Source organism: Cherax quadricarinatus, chromosome 62 (genome assembly GCF_038502225.1).
Source record: "Cherax quadricarinatus isolate ZL_2023a chromosome 62, ASM3850222v1, whole genome shotgun sequence".
NCBI lineage: Eukaryota > Metazoa > Arthropoda > Malacostraca > Decapoda > Parastacidae > Cherax > Cherax quadricarinatus.
The window spans coordinates 13819741-13840687 of record NC_091353.1 but is presented as its reverse complement, the minus strand read 5'-3'; the positions used below and the strand labels follow the sequence as shown (position 1 = coordinate 13840687).

Below are 20947 nucleotides of genomic sequence, written 5' to 3'. Positions count from 1 at the left end.
TAAACTACACATTGTACTGTAAACTACTGACTGTACTGTAAACTACACATTGTACTGTAAACTACTGACTGTACTGTAAACTACACATTGTACTGTAAACTACTGACTGTACTGTAAACTACACATTGTACTGTAAACTACACATTGTACTGTAAACTACTGACTGTACTGTAAAGTACACATTGTACTGTAAACTACACACTGTACTGTAAACTACACACTGTACTGTAAACTACACATTGTACTGTAAACTACACATTGTACTGTAAACTACACACTGTACTGTAAACTACACATTGTACTGTAAACTACACACTGTACTGTAAACTACACACTGTACTGTAAACTACACACTGTACTGTAAACTACACATTGTACTGTAAACTACACATTGTACTGTAAACTACTGACTGTACTGTAAACTACACATTGTACTGTAAACTACACATTGTACTGTAAACTACTGACTGTACTGTAAACTACACATTGTACTGTAAACTACTGACTGTACTGTAAACTACACATTGTACTGTAAACTACACACTGTACTGTAAACTACTCATTGTACTGTAAACTACTGACTGTACTGTAAACTACACATTGTACTGTAAACTACTGACTGTACTGTAAACTACACATTGTACTGTAAACTACTGACTGTACTGTAAACTACACATTGTACTGTAAACTACACACTGTACTGTAAACTACTGACTGTACTGTAAACTACACATTGTACTGTAAACTACACATTGTACTGTAAACTACACATTGTACTGTAAACTACACACTGTACTGTAAACTACACATTGTACTGTAAACTACTGACTGTACTGTAAACTACACATTGTACTGTAAACTACACATTGTACTGTAAACTACACATTGTACTGTAAACTACACATTGTACTGTAAACTACTGACTGTACTGTAAACTACACATTGTACTGTAAACTACTGACTGTACTGTAAACTACACATTGTACTGTAAACTACTGACTGTAATGTAAACTACACATTGTACTGTAAACTACTGACTGTACTGTAAACTACACATTGTACTGTAAACTACTGACTGTACTGTAAACTACACATTGTACTGTAAACTACACATTGTACTGTAAACTACACACTGTACTGTAAACTACACATTGTACTGTAAACTACACACTGTACTGTAAACTACACACTGTACTGTAAACTACACACTGTACTGTAAACTACACATTGTACTGTAAACTACACATTGTACTGTAAACTACTGACTGTACTGTAAACTACACATTGTACTGTAAACTACACATTGTACTGTAAACTACTGACTGTACTGTAAACTACACATTGTACTGTAAACTACACATTGTACTGTAAACTACTGACTGTACTGTAAACTACACATTGTACTGTAAACTACACACTGTACTGTAAACTACTCATTGTACTGTAAACTACTGACTGTACTGTAAACTACACATTGTACTGTAAACTACTGACTGTACTGTAAACTACACATTGTACTGTAAACTACACATTGTACTGTAAACTACTGACTGTACTGTAAACTACACATTGTACTGTAAACTACACATTGTACTGTAAACTACACATTGTACTGTAAACTACACATTGTACTGTAAACTACACACTGTACTGTAAACTACTGACTGTACTGTAAACTACACATTGTACTGTAAACTACTGACTGTACTGTAAACTACACATTGTACTGTAAACTACACACTGTACTGTAAACTACACACTGTACTGTAAACTACTCATTGTACTGTAAACTACTCATTGTACTGTAAACTACACACTGTACTGTAAACTACACACTGTACTGTAAACTACACATTGTACTGTAAACTACTCATTGTACTGTAAACTACACATTGTACTGTAAACTACACACTGTACTGTAAACTACACACTGTACTGTAAACTACACACTGTACTGTAAACTACTCATTGTACTGTAAACTACTCACTGTACTGTAAACTACACATTGTACTGTAAACTACTCACTGTACTGTAAACTACACATTGTACTGTAAACTACTCATTGTACTGTAAACTACTCACTGTACTGTATACTACACATTGTACTGTAAACTACTCACTGTACTGTAAACTACACATTGTACTGTAAACTACTCACTGTACTGTATACTACACATTGTACTGTAAACTACTCACTGTACTGTAAACTACACATTGTACTGTAAACTACTCACTGTACTGTAAACTACACATTGTACTGTACTCTGCTTTCTAAATTGTTTCACTTCCTAACAAGTCTAAGGCTGAAGAAATGCTTCCTAACATCCCTGTGACTCATCTAAGTTTTCAACACTCTCCCAAGTGTCATATTACTGTGTAAACAATGTGTAGTTTATATATGTACTTGTTTAGTGAATATGGATCCACCTTTGATAGTGGCACAGCCTGGTCCTGGGCCAGGCTGGTCTGGTGCCAGGCTGGTCTGGTGCCAGGCTGGTCTGGTACCAGACTGGTCTGGTACCAGAAGGGTCTAGTGCTTGCCTGGTCATTGAGTGGGGTATCTATCTTATCAGATAGAGTTAACGCTGGCAGGATAATGGTCACTACTTCCTTATCACGACACTCACCACACACACTACAAACTAGCCTCTCTTTGCTGGACTTGTTGACACGGGAATTTTGAAATCTGCTTTAGAAATCTGGTCTAGAATTTTGAAATCTGCTTTAGAAATCTGGTCTTGAATTTTGAAATCTGCTTTAGAAATCTGGTCTAGAATTTTGAAATCTGCTTTAGAAATCTGGTCTAGAATTTTGAAATCTGCTTTAGAAATCTGGTCTAGAATTTTGAAATCTGCTTTAGAAATCTGGTCTAGAATTTTGAAATCTGCTTTAGAAATCTGGTCTAGAATTTTGAAATCTGCTTTAGAAATCTGGTCTAGAATTTTGAAATCTGCTTTAGAAATCTGGTCTAGAATTTTGAAATCTGCTTTAGAAATCTGGTCTAGAATTTTGAAATTGCTTTAGAAATCTGGTCTAGAATTTTGAAATCTGCTTTAGAAATCTAGTCTAGAATTTTGAAATCTGCTTTAGAAATCTGGTCTAGAATTTTGAAATCTGCTTTAGAAATCTGGTCTAGAATTTTGAAATCTGCTTTATTGAAATCTACAATTTTGAGGTCTGATTTATTGAATCTAGAATTTTGAGGTCTGGCTTATTGAGAGAGCGATACCTAATAATAAGTACATGGAAGATACTTGAGGGCCAGGTACCATTAAAAAAAAAAGTGAAAAGCATGGACGTTGTGGGCCCAGTAAGAGAACACTGTGTCAACATCCGTGGGTGTCACCCACTGAAATGATAACAGTACTTGCTGTGTAGAAGTCTTCCAGAGGAAACTTGGTCGATACCTCCGTCAAGTAGTACATCAAGCAGGCTGTGGTGGACATGTGGGGCAGTGGGCCGCCAGCAGCAACAGCCTGGTTGACCAGGCTAGCACCAGTCAAGCCTGGCCCAGGACCGCGGATGCAGGAGTAGGAAAGCTCTCGATACCCTTCGGAGGTATATCATAGGTACGGAGGTGAGGCTGCTGGAGTGTATTGGGATGTTATCTGTTCCTTATCTGTGGATGGTAGTGGCTAGTGTATTGTGCACCTCATATCCATCCTGTGGATGGTAGCGGCTAGTGTATTGTGTACCTCATATCCATCCTGTGGATGGTAGTGGCTAGTTTATTGTGTACCTCATATCCATCCTGTGGATGGTAGTGGCTAGTTTATTGTGTACCTCATATCCATCCTGTGGATGGTAGTGGCTAGTGTATTGTGCACCTCATATCCATCCTGTGGATGGTAGCGGCTAGTGTATTGTGTACCTCATATCCATCCTGTGGATGGTAGTGGCTAGTTTATTGTGTACCTCATATCCATCCTGTGGATGGTAGTGGCTAGTGTATTGTGTACCTCATATCCATCCTGTGGATGGTAGTGGCTAGTTTATTGTGTACCTCATATCCATCCTGTGGATGGTAGTGGCTAGTTTATTGTGCACCTCATATCCATCCTGTGGATGGTAGTGGCTAGTTTATTGTGCACCTCATATCCATCCTGTGGATGGTAGTGGCTAGTTTATTGTGTACCTCATATCCATCCTGTGGATGGTAGTGGCTAGTTTATTGTGTACCTCATATCCATCCTGTGGATGGTAGTGGCTAGTTTATTGTGCACCTCATATCCATCCTGTGGATGGTAGTGGCTAGTTTATTGTGCACCTCATATCCATCCTGTGGATGGTAGTGGCTAGTTTATTGTGCACCTCATATCCATCCTGTGGATGGTAGTGGCTAGTTTATTGTGTACCTCATATCCATCCTGTGGATGGTAGTGGCTAGTTTATTGTGTACCTCATATCCATCCTGTGGATGGTAATGGCTAGTTTATTGTGCACCTCATATCCATCCTGTGGATGGTAGTGGCTAGTTTATTGTGTACCTCATATCCATCCTGTGGATGGTAGTGGCTAGTTTATTGTGTACCTCATATCCATCCTGTGGATGGTAGTGGCTAGTTTATTGTGTACCTCATATCCATCCTGTGGATGGTAGTGGCTAGTTTATTGTGCACCTCATATCCATCCTGTGGATGGTAGTGGCTAGTTTATTGTGTACCTCATATCCATCCTGTGGATGGTAGTGGCTAGTGTATTGTGTACCTCATATCCATCCTGTGGATGGTAGTGGCTAGTTTATTGTGTACATCATATCCATCCTGTGGATGGTAGTGGCTAGTTTATTGTGTACATCATATCCATCCTGTGGATGGTAGTGGCTAGTTTATTGTGTACCTCATATCCATCCTGTGGATGGTAGTGGCTAGTTTATTGTGTACCTCATATCCATCCTGTGGATGGTAATGGCTAGTTTATTGATGGTGATGGTGACCAGTGTCCACAAGAACATCAAGAAGATTCTCTCTGTACTTGACACACTTCTACATCATCACCTCCCTGGATGATAGACTGGATGATAGACTGTATAACAGACCTGATGACAGACTGGATGATAGACTGGATGATAGACTGTATAACAGACCTGATGACAGACTGGATGATAGACTGGATGATAGACTGTATAACAGACCTGATGACAGACTGGATGATAGACTGGATGATAGACTGTATAACAGACCTGATGACAGACTGGATGATAGACTGGATGATAGACTGTATAACAGACCTGATGACAGACTGGATGATAGACTGGATGATAGACTGTATAACAGACCTGATGACAGACTGGATGATAGACTGGATGATAGACTGGATGATAGACCGGATGATAGACTGGATGATAGACTGTATAACAGACCGGATGACAGACTGGATGATAGACTGTATAACAGACCGGATGATAGACTGTATAACAGACCGGATACAGACTGGATGATAGACTGTATAACAGACCGGATGACAGACCGGATGATAGACTGGATGACAGACCGGATGACAGACTGGATGATAGACTGGATGACAGACCGGATGACAGACTGGATGATAGACTGTATAACAGACCGGATGACAGACTGGATGATAGACTGTATAACAGACCGGATGACAGACTGGATGATAGACTGTATAACAGACCGGATGACAGACTGGATGATAGACTGTATAACAGACCGGATGACAGACTGGATGATAGACTGTATAACAGACCGGATGACTGACCGGATGATAGACTGGATGACAGACTGGATGATAGACTGGATGACAGACAGGATGACAGATTGGATGACAGACCGGATGATAGACTGGATGACAGATCGACTGATAGACTGGATGACAGACCGGATGACAGACCGGATGATAGACTGGATGACAGACCGGATGACAGACTTGATGATAGACTGGATGACAGACCGGATGACAGACTGGATGATAGACTGGATGACAGACCGGATGATAGACTGGATGATAGACCGGATGATAGACTGGATGACAGACCGGATGACAGACTGGATGATAGACTGGATGACAGACCGGATGATAGACTGGATGACAGACCGGATGACAGACTGGATGATAGACTGGATGACAGACCGAATGATAGACTGGATGACAGACCGGATGACAGGCTGGATGATAGACTGGATAACAGACTGGATGACAGACTGGATAACAGACTGGATAACAGACTGGATGACAGGCTGGATGATAGACTGGATAACAGACTGGATGATACACTGGATGACAGACTGGATAACAGACTGGATGACAGACTGGATGATAGACTGGATAACATACTGGATGATAGACTGGATAACAGACTGGATTATAGACTAGATGATACACTGGATAACAGACTGGATGATAGGCTGGGTAACAGACTAGATGACAGACTGGATGTTAGACTGGATGATAGACTAGATAACAGATTGGATGACAGACTGCATGATAGATTGGGTGACAGACCGGATGATAGACTGGATAACAGACTGAATGATACACTGGATAACAGACTGGATGCCAGACTAGATGATAGACTGGGTGACAGACTGGATAACAGACTGGATGAAAGACTGGATAACAGACTGAATGATAGAGTGGATAACAGACTGGATGATAGACTGGATAACAGACTGGATAACAGACTGGATGATAGACTGGATAACAGACTGGATGATAGACTGGATAACAGACTGGATGATAGACTGGATAACAGACTGGATGACTAGATTTGATCACCTGGATTATAGACTGGATGACTAGACTTGATCACCTGGATGATACTCTGGATAACAGACTGGATGATACTCTGGATAACAGACTGGATGATAGACTGGATAACAGACTGGATGATAGAGTGGATAATAGACTGGATGATAGACTGGATAACAGACTGGATGACAGACTGGATAACAGACTGGATGATAGACTGGATAACAGACTGGATGATAGACTGGATAACAGACTGGATGACTAGATTTGATCACCTGGATGATAGACTGGATGACTAGACTTGATCACCTGGATGATACTCTGGGTAACAGACTGGATGATACTCTGGATAACAGACTGGATGATAGACTGGATAACAGACTGGATGATAGACTGGATTACAGACTGGATACCTGAGGTTAAAAAACCTCTGGAAACCTACCACGGGTAAAACACAGGTTTGTTAGTCCCACTTTTGCGTTACTGTTGTTGGACCCGAGTGGGTTTGAACCCGAGGACAGACTTTAGGACATAAGTTCAACGCTAGAGGAGGACCAGAGGAGACATGATCATGACATACAAAATACTCTTGGAATTAAAGCGGATAGAGTCAGAAGACAGATAGCAGCTAAATGTGAAGATAAACGACAAGAGCGTTACCAGTTCAGGTCTCTTGGTTGCTGGTCTGATCGATGGGGCTATTGGTGCCACCCGCCCGCAGTTCAGAGTATGCACCACAACGCGGCTGATCAGGAGCTGGTTTGAGAAATTTGTCGAGTACAGTTGTGTACAGTTCTGGACATTTATTAAAGTGTTTCGTCACGAGTGGTTTCATCAGTCCACTCGTGGTGAAACGTTTCACTTAATGTTCTGTACATGAATGGTATACAGTACCGATTAGCTGAAGAATTAGACACATGTGTAACATCTGCATATCTTTATTTGTAGACGTTTCGCCATCCAGTGACTTTATCAGTACAGTTCAAGGACATAATGGAAAGACTTAACTGTATACAAAAGATGAGGTAATCAGTCCCTCAGCTGAGGGACTGATTACCTCAACTTTCGTATATAATTCTATGGTCTTCCCATTATGTCCTTGAATTTGTAGTCACTGGATGGCGAAACATGTGTCTAATTCTTTAATAAATGTATTGAACTATACACTAGTGTTCTGAACTATACACTAGTGTTCTGAACTATACACTAGTGTTCTGAACTATACACTAGTGTTCTGAACTATACACTAGTGTCTTGTATCAAGATCACATGATGTTGCAGTGTCTGACAGTTGTGATAAATGGTTTTAAAACCGACAGGTTGAAGATTGAGACACTTATGCAACATATTGGAATCTTTATTGAAGAAACGTTTCGCTACATAGTGGCTTCATCAGTCCAATACAAAGCTGGATTCGATGTGTTCAGTCCATCAGTCACATCTGTCAGACACTGCAACATCATGGGATTTTGATACAAAGAATTGTTCAACACTTGTCCAACCTTTGGACGAAGATCTACTTCGACTGGTGGCCTGAACACTTCGACTCCTGGCTGAGGGACTGGTTACCTCAATCTACTCCTCTCTTTACACCTTCCTGCTTTGTATTGGACTGATGAAGCCACTGTGTGGCGAAACGTTTCTTCAGTAAAGATTCCCATGTATAGCATAAGTGTCTCATCAAGGTGAAAGCAACTTATTTTTATCGAGATCCTTGAGACGGGGACAGAAGCTGTGGCTCAACCCCTGCAGTCACAGCTAAGTTGAATATCAGCAGTTCCTTCTTAGCTCTTAAATGTTGATCGCAGGAAATGCGGTCACAAAAGACGTTACAAAGTGCTTTACCTGTGTACATTACGAAAGGGTCTTCACCCTTCCTCCCCCCCTCTCGTACCTCCTCTCCCTCACCCCTCTTCCGCTCCCTCACCTCCCCCTCCCTCCTCCCACTTCCCCCAACATACCTCACAACAGTGCTGGACCCTCCCTCCACCCGGTTGCCAGATAGTAGTTGCTTTTTTCCATGTGTCAACTAGTAAGCGGCTATTGCTATTGTATGGGTTTATGCTAAGTTGGGGTAGCGTTGACGAGGGCGTGTGAGATAGTTGGAGGTAGATGGCAGACGGAGACGGTGTAGTAGAGGAGGAGGGCGCAGCGCGCTCTTACAACTTCAAAGACAAGGGCTGCGATTTGAAATGAGCCCGCACCACCACCACCATTTATTCAAACTCCCTCCACCATCGCCATTACCTCCAACACTGCCTCCCAGTGTTGCTTCTATAACACCCAGTATTGGAGGCAAGTTGTGGGTTGTAGTGTGGTGGTGGTGATGCTCCCTGGAGGCACTGGACTGTGGGGGACCCACAGACAGGGCTGCTTGTGTTAGCTGCCTGTGTTGCTGCTCTCACTAATGGCGGAGACTGGACCTCTGTGCTTCCCCTAGTCCACTGCAACATGCCTTACGGACGCCACACTAGGCGCCTCAGCTTCGATTCATTTGGACGTTTAGAAGACATCACCGTCTGCATGGCTGGGCGGGGCCACACCGATACTGGTTACATAAAGTTTACCTCGTATTGCGGTAATAACAATCGTTATCTAGGTCAGCTACACAGAGTTTTGTACACATACAGTGCAAATAAACACATGATTCTTATAGTTAAACACTGGGTGTAAATAATGCAGATTTATACTACGATAATACACAAATAACCCGTTTATTATTCCAGTCACTGTATTATACGTATGTTTTCCTTATACCAGGATAATCCAACATAATGTGTGACGTATTCCGTTTAGGCAGCCATTTTCCCATATCTTGAGCTGCCTGACTCCAGTCATGGCATTAAGTAAGTACGCGTAAGTACGATTATCATACATAGTGTAAATTACCAAGGATACCCCCCCCCCCCCCGAAAAAAAGTCAACGTGACTTATTTCCATTGGGCTCTTGATTCAGGGAACTTGACCTACCCTTCGCTTCCTTGCATCAGAGTTAATTACTACCCATCTGGAAAAGACCCGGGCCGGGACAAGACCGGCGAACCTACTACAGTATAAATGCTTAGCGGGTTCTTTAATCCAACCCTTCTCGCCCATATGCTAATCCATTAATGTAATGAAACCCTGTTAACCGATGCCAGGAAGGTCTTACTCAAATCTAGCCCTTATTGTATATTTGTCTAGCCAGCATGCCTGCTGCAGTGTTCCTTCCCTCCTATGTTCCTTATGAATATAATAATTAGGGCTGACTGCGGCAGAATATTAACACAGCTGCCACAAGCACACTTTGTTAAGAGGAGGACGAGTGAATTTTGCAGCAGTAAATATTTGTTGTGTTGGATGGGTGGGTGTAAATACGTGGAGGAGGAGGTCGGTGGTGTAGTGTTCCCCGCTCATCCTAGTGGTATCTAGTAACTGATCAATGATTGTTGATGTGTGGTGGTGGCTGCTGCTGCTCGCTACTTACACCTAACTGGTCTTGACGTGCTACTAGGACCATGAGTGGGAGGTGGGTGTTGGTAGGGTGACACAGGAGCAGCAATAAGGAGAGCAATAAAAACGTTGGAGTTGGTAACGTTAGGTTGGTGTATGGGGTGGGGGGAGTGAGGCGGGGTGTGAGTCAGTGTGTGATGAGAGAGTGTGGAAGTAGGTTGCTACTACATCTCTCCTCCTCCTGCTGGTGCTTTACTACGTCATCGCCTCCCATAGGAGATAAATTACCTGGTGGAAGCTTGTGTTAGTGCAGTGGTTAAATGTGTGTGTGATGAAATTAGTGGCTAGTTGAGTTCTAGCTGCTTTTAAGTGGCTGTGAATTAGCCTAGGCTGTCTTGTGACAACGCGGTGAGGAACTGCTGGAAGCTGGTGGCAGCAGCACCACGCGACCCAGACCTACTTCTGAACCTGCTGCTGCTGCACCTCCTGCAGCATCCATGTCGTCAGTGTTGTGATTTCCTCTGTGAAGTTAATCTGACATGTTGGGAGGGTCAGCAGCGGGTGGAGGCGGCCGCTAGCCAGCCGGGGTTGTGTATCATCTGTTGAGCCCCGAGGTGGTGTAAGCAGAGCGGGGCTGTGTATGGTGTGTGAGCCCCGAGGTGGTGTAAGCAGCGCCGGGCTGTGTATGGTGTGTGTGTGTGCCTCAGCATGGAAGGCGCCATGGTCACATGAGAGGTAACGCAGTGCTAGGCGCCCCTGTTGGATGTGGCTGGCAGGTGAGGCCTCAGGTCAGCCGGAGCTCCCCGGAGGTCAGTGTGGGGCTGCTAGAGGCCGATACCTCGCAGCTCACTGCCTCCAACACCACCACCACCACCTCCTCCTCCAGCAGGAAGGTGAGGATGGTGGGGAGTGGTCGGTAGTTACCTCTCCCACGTCCCCAGCAGGAGACTCCCTCACCACCTGGATGGCCGAGGCTCTGGCTAGCGGCACCACCTTCACCTACACCTCACCACCCACCTCCACCATCACCGACATGTCGGTTAAGATGAGCACCGTGTACATAGACACGTCGCCCACAAGGACCAGTAAACAGCCGGCTCAGGTCAGGTCTCACTCACTAGACCAACTCAACTTCCAGGAGAAGCGGCAGCTCATAGCCTCCACCCTGAGCCTCAGTGAGTTTCTTGGAGGTGGACCTCACAAGGCCAGCAAGCTCAAGGTGGAGGTGGCCACCGACTCCACCACCTCCACCAGTACTACCTCCTCCACCACCACCACCTCCATCGTCACCAAGACTGCCTCCCTCTCCCTCTCCGACCTCATCAGTGTCACCAAAGGGAATAAAGGTGAGGCCAGTGTACCTTTGTTTTGGCAGGCAAGTCTTACAGTGAACGTCAGACTCACACCTACCAACTTACAACCTTTCAGTGGCATGACCCATGCGGTTTAGCATATAATAATCATAATAATAACCCATTAAAGGGTGGGGGGCTGGATGCTGTTGAAAAGCTCCTGATCCGAGGAATTAAAGCTACCCTCCTCATAGATCAAATCTTAGTACCTCCCATTTCCCAGGAGGTATGTGACCCTTGTGGGTTAAGCGCTTTCCCATACTTATAATATGAATTTTCAATATGTTAAAATGCTCGTGCAAGAGACCATCATAATAATAATAATAATAATAATAATATTATTATTATTATTATTATTTGGTTAAGTAGTAATTATTCTTCTATTCGTTTGAGTTTTCAAGTCGTGTGTGATGTTAAGACGTGATGGAGGTTGATCTTCGTCAAGCAGAAACTTGTGTTCAGGTTTAGTTGAAGTGTCCAGGATCTTTCCTTAATTCATGGTATAACTTAACAAATCTTTGATGACAATTGTGTTGTACAAGTGAGCTTTGCTCACACCTCTGCAACACAATAGTCATCAAAGATTTGTTAAGTTATACCATGAATTAAGGAAAGATCCTGGATTTCACCTTACGAAACAAAGCAAATGTGATAGTAATTATGGACAAGGTAGATTATAGTGGAAAAATAAACATGTTATTCGAAGACGGAGGAACTTACGTGTCACTTAAAACAGTCGGTAAATACTCGCAATACACGTTAATGAGTAACAACTTTACTTCCATCTCCGATGAGTTTCGAGTTTTTCTATTCTCGGAGCGCAGCCCCAGGCCACGTTTGTCTGGTGCTTGCTTGCTCAGCCAGGCTGTTGCTGCTGGCGATCCGTTGGTTCACATACCCATCATAGCTTGGTTAATCTGGTACTTGATGGAGATACTTTACCAGCTTCCTCTGAAGACTTCTGTGCTTGTTCAGGCAGTTTCTGATATCTTGTAGCAATGTGTTGAGTATCCTGCGACCTACGATGATGACCATTGTGTCTGCTTTTCACTGGGTTTATTTTGCACCTCCAAATATTTCCTTCCAGTATGTTATGGCAGATTTGGGACTAGGCCCTTATGCACTTTCCACATATATATTATCACGTAATCTCTCCGCTCCAGCGATGCCTTTCTAGTAATTTTAATGCTACATTGGCTGTGTGCCAGCTGTAAATGATCTCTCTATCTGTTCCAGTTGCGATATCCTCCCTGCCTTGAACGGGGCCGTTAACACTGAACGGTATTGTAAACAATAGAAGAGCGATTTGAATAGAACATAAGAACATAAGAAAGGAGGAACACTGCAGCAGGCCTGTTGGCCCATACTAGGCAGGTCCTTTACAATTCATCCCACTAACAAACATTTGACCAACCCAATTTTCAGTGCTACCCAAGAAATAAGCTCTGATGTGCAAGTCCCACTCAAATCCAACCCCTCCCACTCATGTACTTATCCAACCTAAATTTGAAACTACCCAAAGTCCTAGCCTCAATAACCCAACTAGGTAGACTGTTCCACTCATCAACTACCCTATTTCCAAACCAATACTTTCCTATGTCCTTTCTAAATCTAAACTTATCTAATTTAAATCCATTACTGCGGGTTCTCTCTTGGAGAGATATCCTCAAGACCTTGTTAATATCCCCTTTATTAATACCTATCTTCCACTTATACACTTCGATCAGGTCTCCCCTCATTCTTCGTCTAACAAGTGAATGTAACACATTTGATTACTCCATCATAAGTTGACAAGTTAGCAAAAACAAAGTATGTAAAGTAAAAGGACACAAGTGCAACTAATGTGACATTTATTGTAGCAACGTTTCGCTCTCCAGGAGCTTTATCAAGCCATTACAAACAATACATGGACACAGAGGGTATATAAAGGCTCAGAGTGAGGTGAATACTAGTGAGGTACCATTTCGATGTTCACTAGTGGTAGTAGTAGTAGTAGTAGTAGTAGTGGTAGTGACAAAAGCAATTAATTCGTACATGAGTAAAAGGATATAAAACGGCAGCTTCACCATCTCCGAAGTCTTAGCAAGAATCCTCCTGAAAACAGTAAACCCTGCCATCACATAGTCTCTCCTGTTATACTACACAAAGCACAGAGAGTGAACACTGAAACAACCTGCCTCTTTCCAGTTTATATTTGTCCAACCTATTTTTATGTTACCCAAGTAATAGCTTTTATATCCTTTTACTCATGTACGAATTAATTGCTTTTGTCACTACCACTACTACTACTACTACTACTACCACTAGTGAACATCGAAATGGTACCTCACTAGTATTGCACCTCACTCTGAGCCTTTATATACCCTCTGTGTCCATGTATTGTTTGTAATGGCTTGATAAAGCTCCTGGAGAGCGAAACGTTGCTACAATAAATGTCACATTAGTTGCACTTGTGTCCTTTTACTTTACATATTGTCGGTAATTCTACCAACTTTATTACAAAAACAAAGTAGCCTAAAGGAAAATGTAGATTATAAGTTTAGTGTGTCTGCGTCTAGCAATATGAATGATATTAGGAGAGAAGCAAATAAACCAAAAGCTGTAAGAATACAGTTAGAAGCCTGAACAGATCTATCATTCACTTTGATAACACGAACGTCAGTAATTACGTTTATGGAGCAACTTAGAGTTGTGAACATCAAAATGGTATACAATACCGACAGGTTGTTAGGTAAGACACATATGCAACAGTTAGACAACTTTATTCCGAAACGTTTCGCCTACGTTTCAGTCGAATACAGAAAGTAGGCAGGAACAGTAGAGATGTGAAGACGATGTAATCAGTCCATCACCCTTAAAGTCGTAGAATTTGAGGTTGTCAGTCCCTCGGCCTGGAAAAGTTCAGTTCCATAGTCAGGAACAGTTTCTGACTATGGAACTGAACTTCTCCAGGCCGAGGGACTGACAACCTCAAATTCTACGACTTTAAGGGTGATGGACTGATTACATCGTCTTCACATCTCTACTGTTCCTGCCTACTTTCTGTATTCGACTGAAACGTAGGCGAAACGTTTCGGAATAAAGTTGTCTAACTGTTGCATATGTGTCTTACCTAACAACTTAGAGTTGTAGTAGCTAGGCTTAGGTTTGGTTACAAGTGCTTCTGGCAGGTTGGCAGACACAGACAATGATCAAACTAAATACAAAGTATGTGGCCAGCCTTATGGTCACTATCTGAAACAGTGTGTGTTAAATTGCCCACTTATTGAGGAATATAGAGATGGATAGTATGTGATACGTCAAGCTTATTAATATAAGATACCAGACATATTAAGCAAATTTCCAAAATTTGGTTGTTGTGTGGATAAAGTACAGCATAAACTGATCCAGTTTTGTGGGCTGAAAGATAATAACTACATTCTTCTTGCCGAATAAGGCAATCGAAAATTTGTGTACTAAATATATATATATTTCGTTGTGTTTGTTCATTATTAAATTATTGTAAACTTAACTAAAATATATTTAGTTGGATTAGGCTAAATTAAATTGTGCTTGTTATAATAAGGTCAAGTAAGTTTTTTAAGGTTCTTTTAGTACAAAATTATAAATTTTTGCATTAACATAAATGAAAAAAAATATCTTTAAACGTATAAGAGAAAATTTTAGAAAATAAATGAGTTCTTGCTAATTGAGCAGTTTTGCCTATTCGGCCACACACACACACACACACACACACACACACACACACACACACACACACACACACACACACACACACACACACACACACACACAAAACCAGGCTGGTTCCAGAGCTAAGGGGAATGTCCTACGAAGAGAGGTTCAGGGAAATCGGCCTGGATAAGTACATGAGTGGGAGGGGTTGGATTTGAGTGGGACTTTCACATCAGAGCTTATTTCTTGGGTGGCATTGAAAATTGGGTTGGGCAAATGTTTTGTTAGTGGGATGAATTGTAAAGGACCTGCCTAGTATGGGCCAACAGGCCTCCTGCAGTGTTCCTCCTTTCTTATGTTCTTATGAGACTGGAGGACAGGAGGGTCAGGGGAGAAATGATAATGACATACAAAATTCTACGGGGAATAGACAAGGTGGACAGAGACAGGATGTTCCAGAGATGGAACACAGAAACAAGGGGTCACAATTGGAAGCTGAAGACTCAGATGAGTCAAAGGGATGTTAGGAAGCATTTCTTCAGCCACAGAGTTGTTAGGGAGTGGAATAGTTTGGGAAGCGATGTAGTCGTCACGTGAGGTCACAGACCCTGAGCTGCCTTGGGGATTAGTGTGGACGGTTACAAAGCATGGCTTGCTTCTGCAGTGTTTTAAAAATTGGGGTTTCAGAGTTGAAGGAGGAGGTCTTGCTTCTCCAGGAGGAGATTAGGAGGCTGAAGGTCCACCTCAATGGGGCTGGGAGAGAGTGTGAGGTGGCTGGAGTTGTGGGGAATGAGGCTTCTAGCAGCGAGGTGCAGTCTGTCTCTCGCTGTGAGGAGGCTGTAGTTGGGGTGGCAGCAACGGCTACCAGCAGTGAGGTGCAGCCCAGCACCTGCTACAAGTGGCGAGTAGTTCACAGTAATGGAAGGCGCATCAGAGTAAGGAAAGTTAAGAGTGAAGATCTGAAGGTAGGAAATCGCTTCTCTGTTCTTCAGGATGAATGTACTTCAGTGGCCAGTGAAGGTAAGGGTACTACTGCCCCTGCTAATGGAGGTAAGCGCATTCTTGTGGTTGGTGACTCTCAGGTAAGATACATTGACCGTGCTTTTTGTAATAGGAATAAGAAGATGAGAGAAAGAGTGTGCTTCCCTGGAGCTGGTGTTGGGGACATTGTCAACAGGCTGGATAATATCATGTCAGGTAATGGGAGCAAGCCCATTATCTGTCTCAGTGCTGGTGGAAATGATATTGGGAAGGGTAGGAGAGAAGAGCTGCTAGATAAGTACAGGTCAGCTATAGATTTCATTAAGTCTAAGGGAGGGATCCCAATCATATGTAGCATCTTGCCTAGAAGGGGAGTAGGAAATGAATGGTTGTCTAGGGCAATTGGTGTAAATTGCTGGCTAGACAGATACTGCAAGGAACATGCAATCCCATTCATTGACAACTGGAACAACTTTTATGGCAAACATGATATGTATGCAAGGGATGGGGTACATCTCTCTGGGGCTGGGGTGGTAGCACTTGCAGACTCGATTGAGAAGGCCATTGGTGAAATGCCTATGATTTTAAACTGATGGAAGATAGAGGTATGGGTGTGTGTGGGAAACAAGCAGGTTGCAACACTTGGGTTGGAAACAGTAAATGTATAAAAGGCATTCAGCATGAAGTTATAAATAAAGACAATAGATCAGGTCAGCAAACAAAGGGGGACAGCAGAGGGCAGCAAGGGACTAGCTCCCTTAAGGTTTACTATACTAATAGCAGGAGTGTAAGAAATAAGATAGATGAGCTAAGATTAATTGCAAGTGCAGGAGACATAGATATTATTGCTATAACAGAGACCTGGCTCAATCTGAAAGATAGAGAGATGCCCTCTGAATGTCACATACAAGGCTATAAATTATTCCACACTGACAGGGTCAACAGGAAAGGTGGTGGAGTAGCGATGTATGTCAGAGACAATTTAAATTGTTGTGTTAGACAAGATATTAAATTAGAAGCGTCAGCCACTGAATCTGTTTGGTTACAGCTTCTCGAGGGCCGAGAAAAACTAATTTTGGGTGTGATTTACAGGGCCCCAAATCTTGATAGGGAGTGCAGTAAACTTCTATGGGACGAAATTCGTAAGGCATCTACATACGAAAATGTTGTGCTAATGGGAGATTTCAACTATAGACAGATTGACTGGAGCAATTTGACAGGAAATTTAGAGTCAGGTGACTTTCTTGATACGATCCAGGATTGTTTTTTAAAACAGTTTGTGACAGAGCCAACTAGGGGAAATAACCTCCTTGACTTGGTTCTTGCCAGTAGGGAAACACTAATTAATAATCTTGAGGTTAATGATGAGCTTGGGGAAAGTGATCACAAATCACTCAGTTTTAATATATCATGGAATTCCCCTAATAATGGCAATCAAGTCTCCGTCCCTGACTTTCGCTTGGCTGATTTCATAGGACTGAAAAATTACTTAGGTGGGCTGAACTGGAATGACCTGACTAAGGGTCAGGTAGGTGGTGATGGTTGCCGATATGATGCTTTCCAGGGCATAGTTCTAGCTGCTCAGTCAAATTATGTTCCAAATAGGGAAATCAGATCAAACAAAAATGATCCTAAATGGATGAACAATAGATTAAAATATCTGATTGGTCAAAAGAGAGGCATATATAGGCAAATCAAAAGAGGAGAGGGGCAATTGAGAAATCGATATATTCAGTTAAAGAGAGAAATAAAAAAGGGAATTAGAAAAGCAAAAAGAGATTATGAGGTTAAAGTTGCAAGAGAATCGAAGACTAACCCAAAAGGATTCTTTCAGGTATACAGAAGTAAGATCAGGGACAAGATAGGCCCACTCAAAAGTTCCTCGGGTCAGCTCACTGACAGTGATAAGGAAATGTGTAGAATTTTTAACACATACTTCCTCTCAGTTTTTACACAGGAGGATACCAGCGATATTCCAGTAATGATAAATTATGTAGAACAGGACGATAATAAACTGTGTACTATTAGGGTCACAAGTGACATGGTCCTTAGGCAAATAGATAAATTAAAACCTAACAAATCCCCAGGCCCTGATGAACTGTATGCAAGGGTTCTAAAGGAATGTAAAGAGGAGCTTAGCACACCTTTGGCTAATCTTTTCAACATATCACTACAAACTGGCATGGTGCCAGATAAGTGGAAAATGGCAAATGTGATACCTATTTTCAAAACAGGTGACAGGTCCTTAGCTTCGAACTATAGACCAATAAGCCTAACCTCCATAGTGGGAAAATTTATGGAATCAATAATTGCCGAGGCAGTTCGTAGCCACCTTGAAAAGCATAAATTAATCAACGAATCTCAGCATGGTTTTACAAAGGGGCGTTCCTGCCTTACGAATTTATTAACTTTTTTCACTAAGGTATTTGAGGAGGTAGATCATGGTAATGAATATGATATTGTGTATATGGACTTCAGTAAGGCTTTTGACAGGGTCCCACATCAGAGACTATTGAGGAAAATTAAAGCACATGGAATAGGAGGAGAAATTTTTTCCTGGATAGAGGCATGGTTGACAAATAGGCAGCAGAGAGTTTGCATAAATGGGGAGAAATCAGAGTGGGGAAGTGTCACGAGCGGTGTTCCACAGGGGTCAGTGTTGGGCCCCCTGCTGTTCACAATCTACATAAACGACATAGATGAGGGCATAAAGAGCGACATCGGCAAGTTTGCCGATGACACCAAAATAGGCCGTCGAATTCATTCTGACGAGGACATTCGAGCACTCCAGGAAGATTTGAATAGATTGATGCAGTGGTCGGAGAAGTGGCAGATGCAGTTTAATATAGACAAATGCAAAGTTCTAAATGTTGGACAGGACAATAATCATGCCACATATAAACTAAATAATGTAGATCTTAATATTACGGATTGCGAAAAAGATTTAGGAGTTCTGGTTAGCAGTAATCTGAAACCAAGACAACAGTGCATAAGTGTTCGCAATAAAGCTAATAGAATCCTTGGCTTCATATCAAGAAGCATAAATAATAGGAGTCCTCAGGTTGTTCTTCAACTCTATACATCCTTGGTTAGGCCTCATTTAGATTATGCTGCACAGTTTTGGTCACCTTATTACAGAATGGATATAAATTCTCTGGAAAATGTACAAAGGAGGATGACAAAGTTGATCCCATGTATCAGAAACCTTCCCTATGAGGATAGACTAAGGGCCCTGAATCTGCACTCTCTAGAAAGACGTAGAATTAGGGGGGATATGATTGAGGTGTATAAATGGAAGACAGGAATAAATAAAGGGGATGTAAATAGTGTGCTGAAAATATCTAGCCTAGACAGGACTCGCAGCAATGGTTTTAAGTTGGAAAAATTCAGATTCAGGAAGGATATAGGAAAGTACTGGTTTGGTAATAGAGTTGTGGATGAGTGGAACAAACTCCCAAGTACCGTTATAGAGGCCAGAACGTTGTGTAGCTTTAAAAATAGGTTGGATAAATACATGAGTGGATGTGGGTGGGTGTGAGTTAGACCTGATAGCTTGTGCTACCAGGTCGGTTGCCGTGTTCCTCCCTTAAGTCAATGTGACCTGACCTGACTAGGTTGGGTGCATTGGCTTAAGCCGGTAGGAGACTTGGACCTGCCTCGCATGGGCCAGTAGGCCTTCTGCAGTGTTCCTTCGTTCTTATGTTCTTATAAAGTTCATGGTGCAGGGAGAGTGACCCAGTAGCAGCCAGTGAAGAGGGGGCCAGGAGCTATGAATCGACCCCTGCAACCACAACTAGGTGAGTACACACACACACACACACACACACACACACACACACACACACACACACACACACACACATATATATAACTGTAATAAAAGTTATTATTGAGCAGACTGCAGCAGTAACTGAGGCTATGTATATTAGAGTTTATTTATCTCTGACTCCCTGTCATCATGATGTATATATACACCTAGGACCTAGGTGTATATATACACCTAGGTCCTAGGTGTATATATACACCTAGGTCCTAGGTGTATATATACACCTAGGACCTAGGTGTATTTGTGTCTTTCATCGTGAAGACACTGGAGAGTTGAAACTCTATATTAAGGATTAAAATATTCTTAGCTGTCAGCAATCAAGTTTACTTAAGTGCATTTGTGCTAGGGTTGTGTCGAAGTATCGGTAATGGTATCGGTGGGTATCAGCCAGTTTTAATGGTATCGGTATCAGTAAAAAGTTTGGTGTAGTCTCATCCATAAATTGTACACAATTTTGGGGGATTACAATTGTCTTATATAGTAAAATACATGTAAATTACCTAGGATAAGGCAAAGTGATTTATTTCCATTGGTGAGGTGAATAGGATATGTGTAACTTTAATAACCCTCGTGTAGTCGATAGGCTTTAAACTCCCCAAAAAATCAAAATAGCTTGATGTCTAAATGTAACTATGTTTATGCTAAATAATAACCACATGGAGACAGGTTAGATTAGGTTAGGTAAGTTTTGTCAGGAAACAGGACAATTGTTTCCTGACACTGGTCTTAGTCATGTGATGACCCGCCCACGTGGAGACAAACTCAAAAGAGATTAATTGATCTGTATATTGCGACCACCTTCTGGGATCCTCGTTATGTTTATGTATAAGATCAAACACGTACAGTAAATGCAGGTTGTTTACGAGAGGATTAAAGTTAACATTTGGTGTATTACCTCTCGCACAAGCCTCAGCATAATAGTCAGTGCCTCAGTAAACTTAGTAATAAGCAAGGAGAATATGGAATGTA

General features: G+C 42.1%; 1 protein-coding gene across 6 annotated transcripts in view; it reads left to right on the top strand.

Annotated features, from left to right (window-relative positions):
• Positions 1 to 20947, top strand: part of LOC128687247 (phosphatase and actin regulator 2-like) — a 1174904-nt gene that overhangs the window by 324578 nt on the left and 829379 nt on the right. Inside the window, exon 1 of one of the 6 annotated variants that reach the window (XM_070098452.1) lies at positions 10321 to 11490. The exons of 4 other annotated variants lie outside the window; for them this stretch is intronic. In XM_070098452.1, the coding sequence (XP_069954553.1) occupies positions 10908 to 11490 (583 nt within the window). In that variant the 5' untranslated portion in view covers positions 10321 to 10907. Of the gene's footprint in view, positions 1 to 10320; positions 11491 to 20947 lie in introns of those variants that run through there. One more of the 6 variants, XM_070098453.1, reaches the window with a different exon arrangement.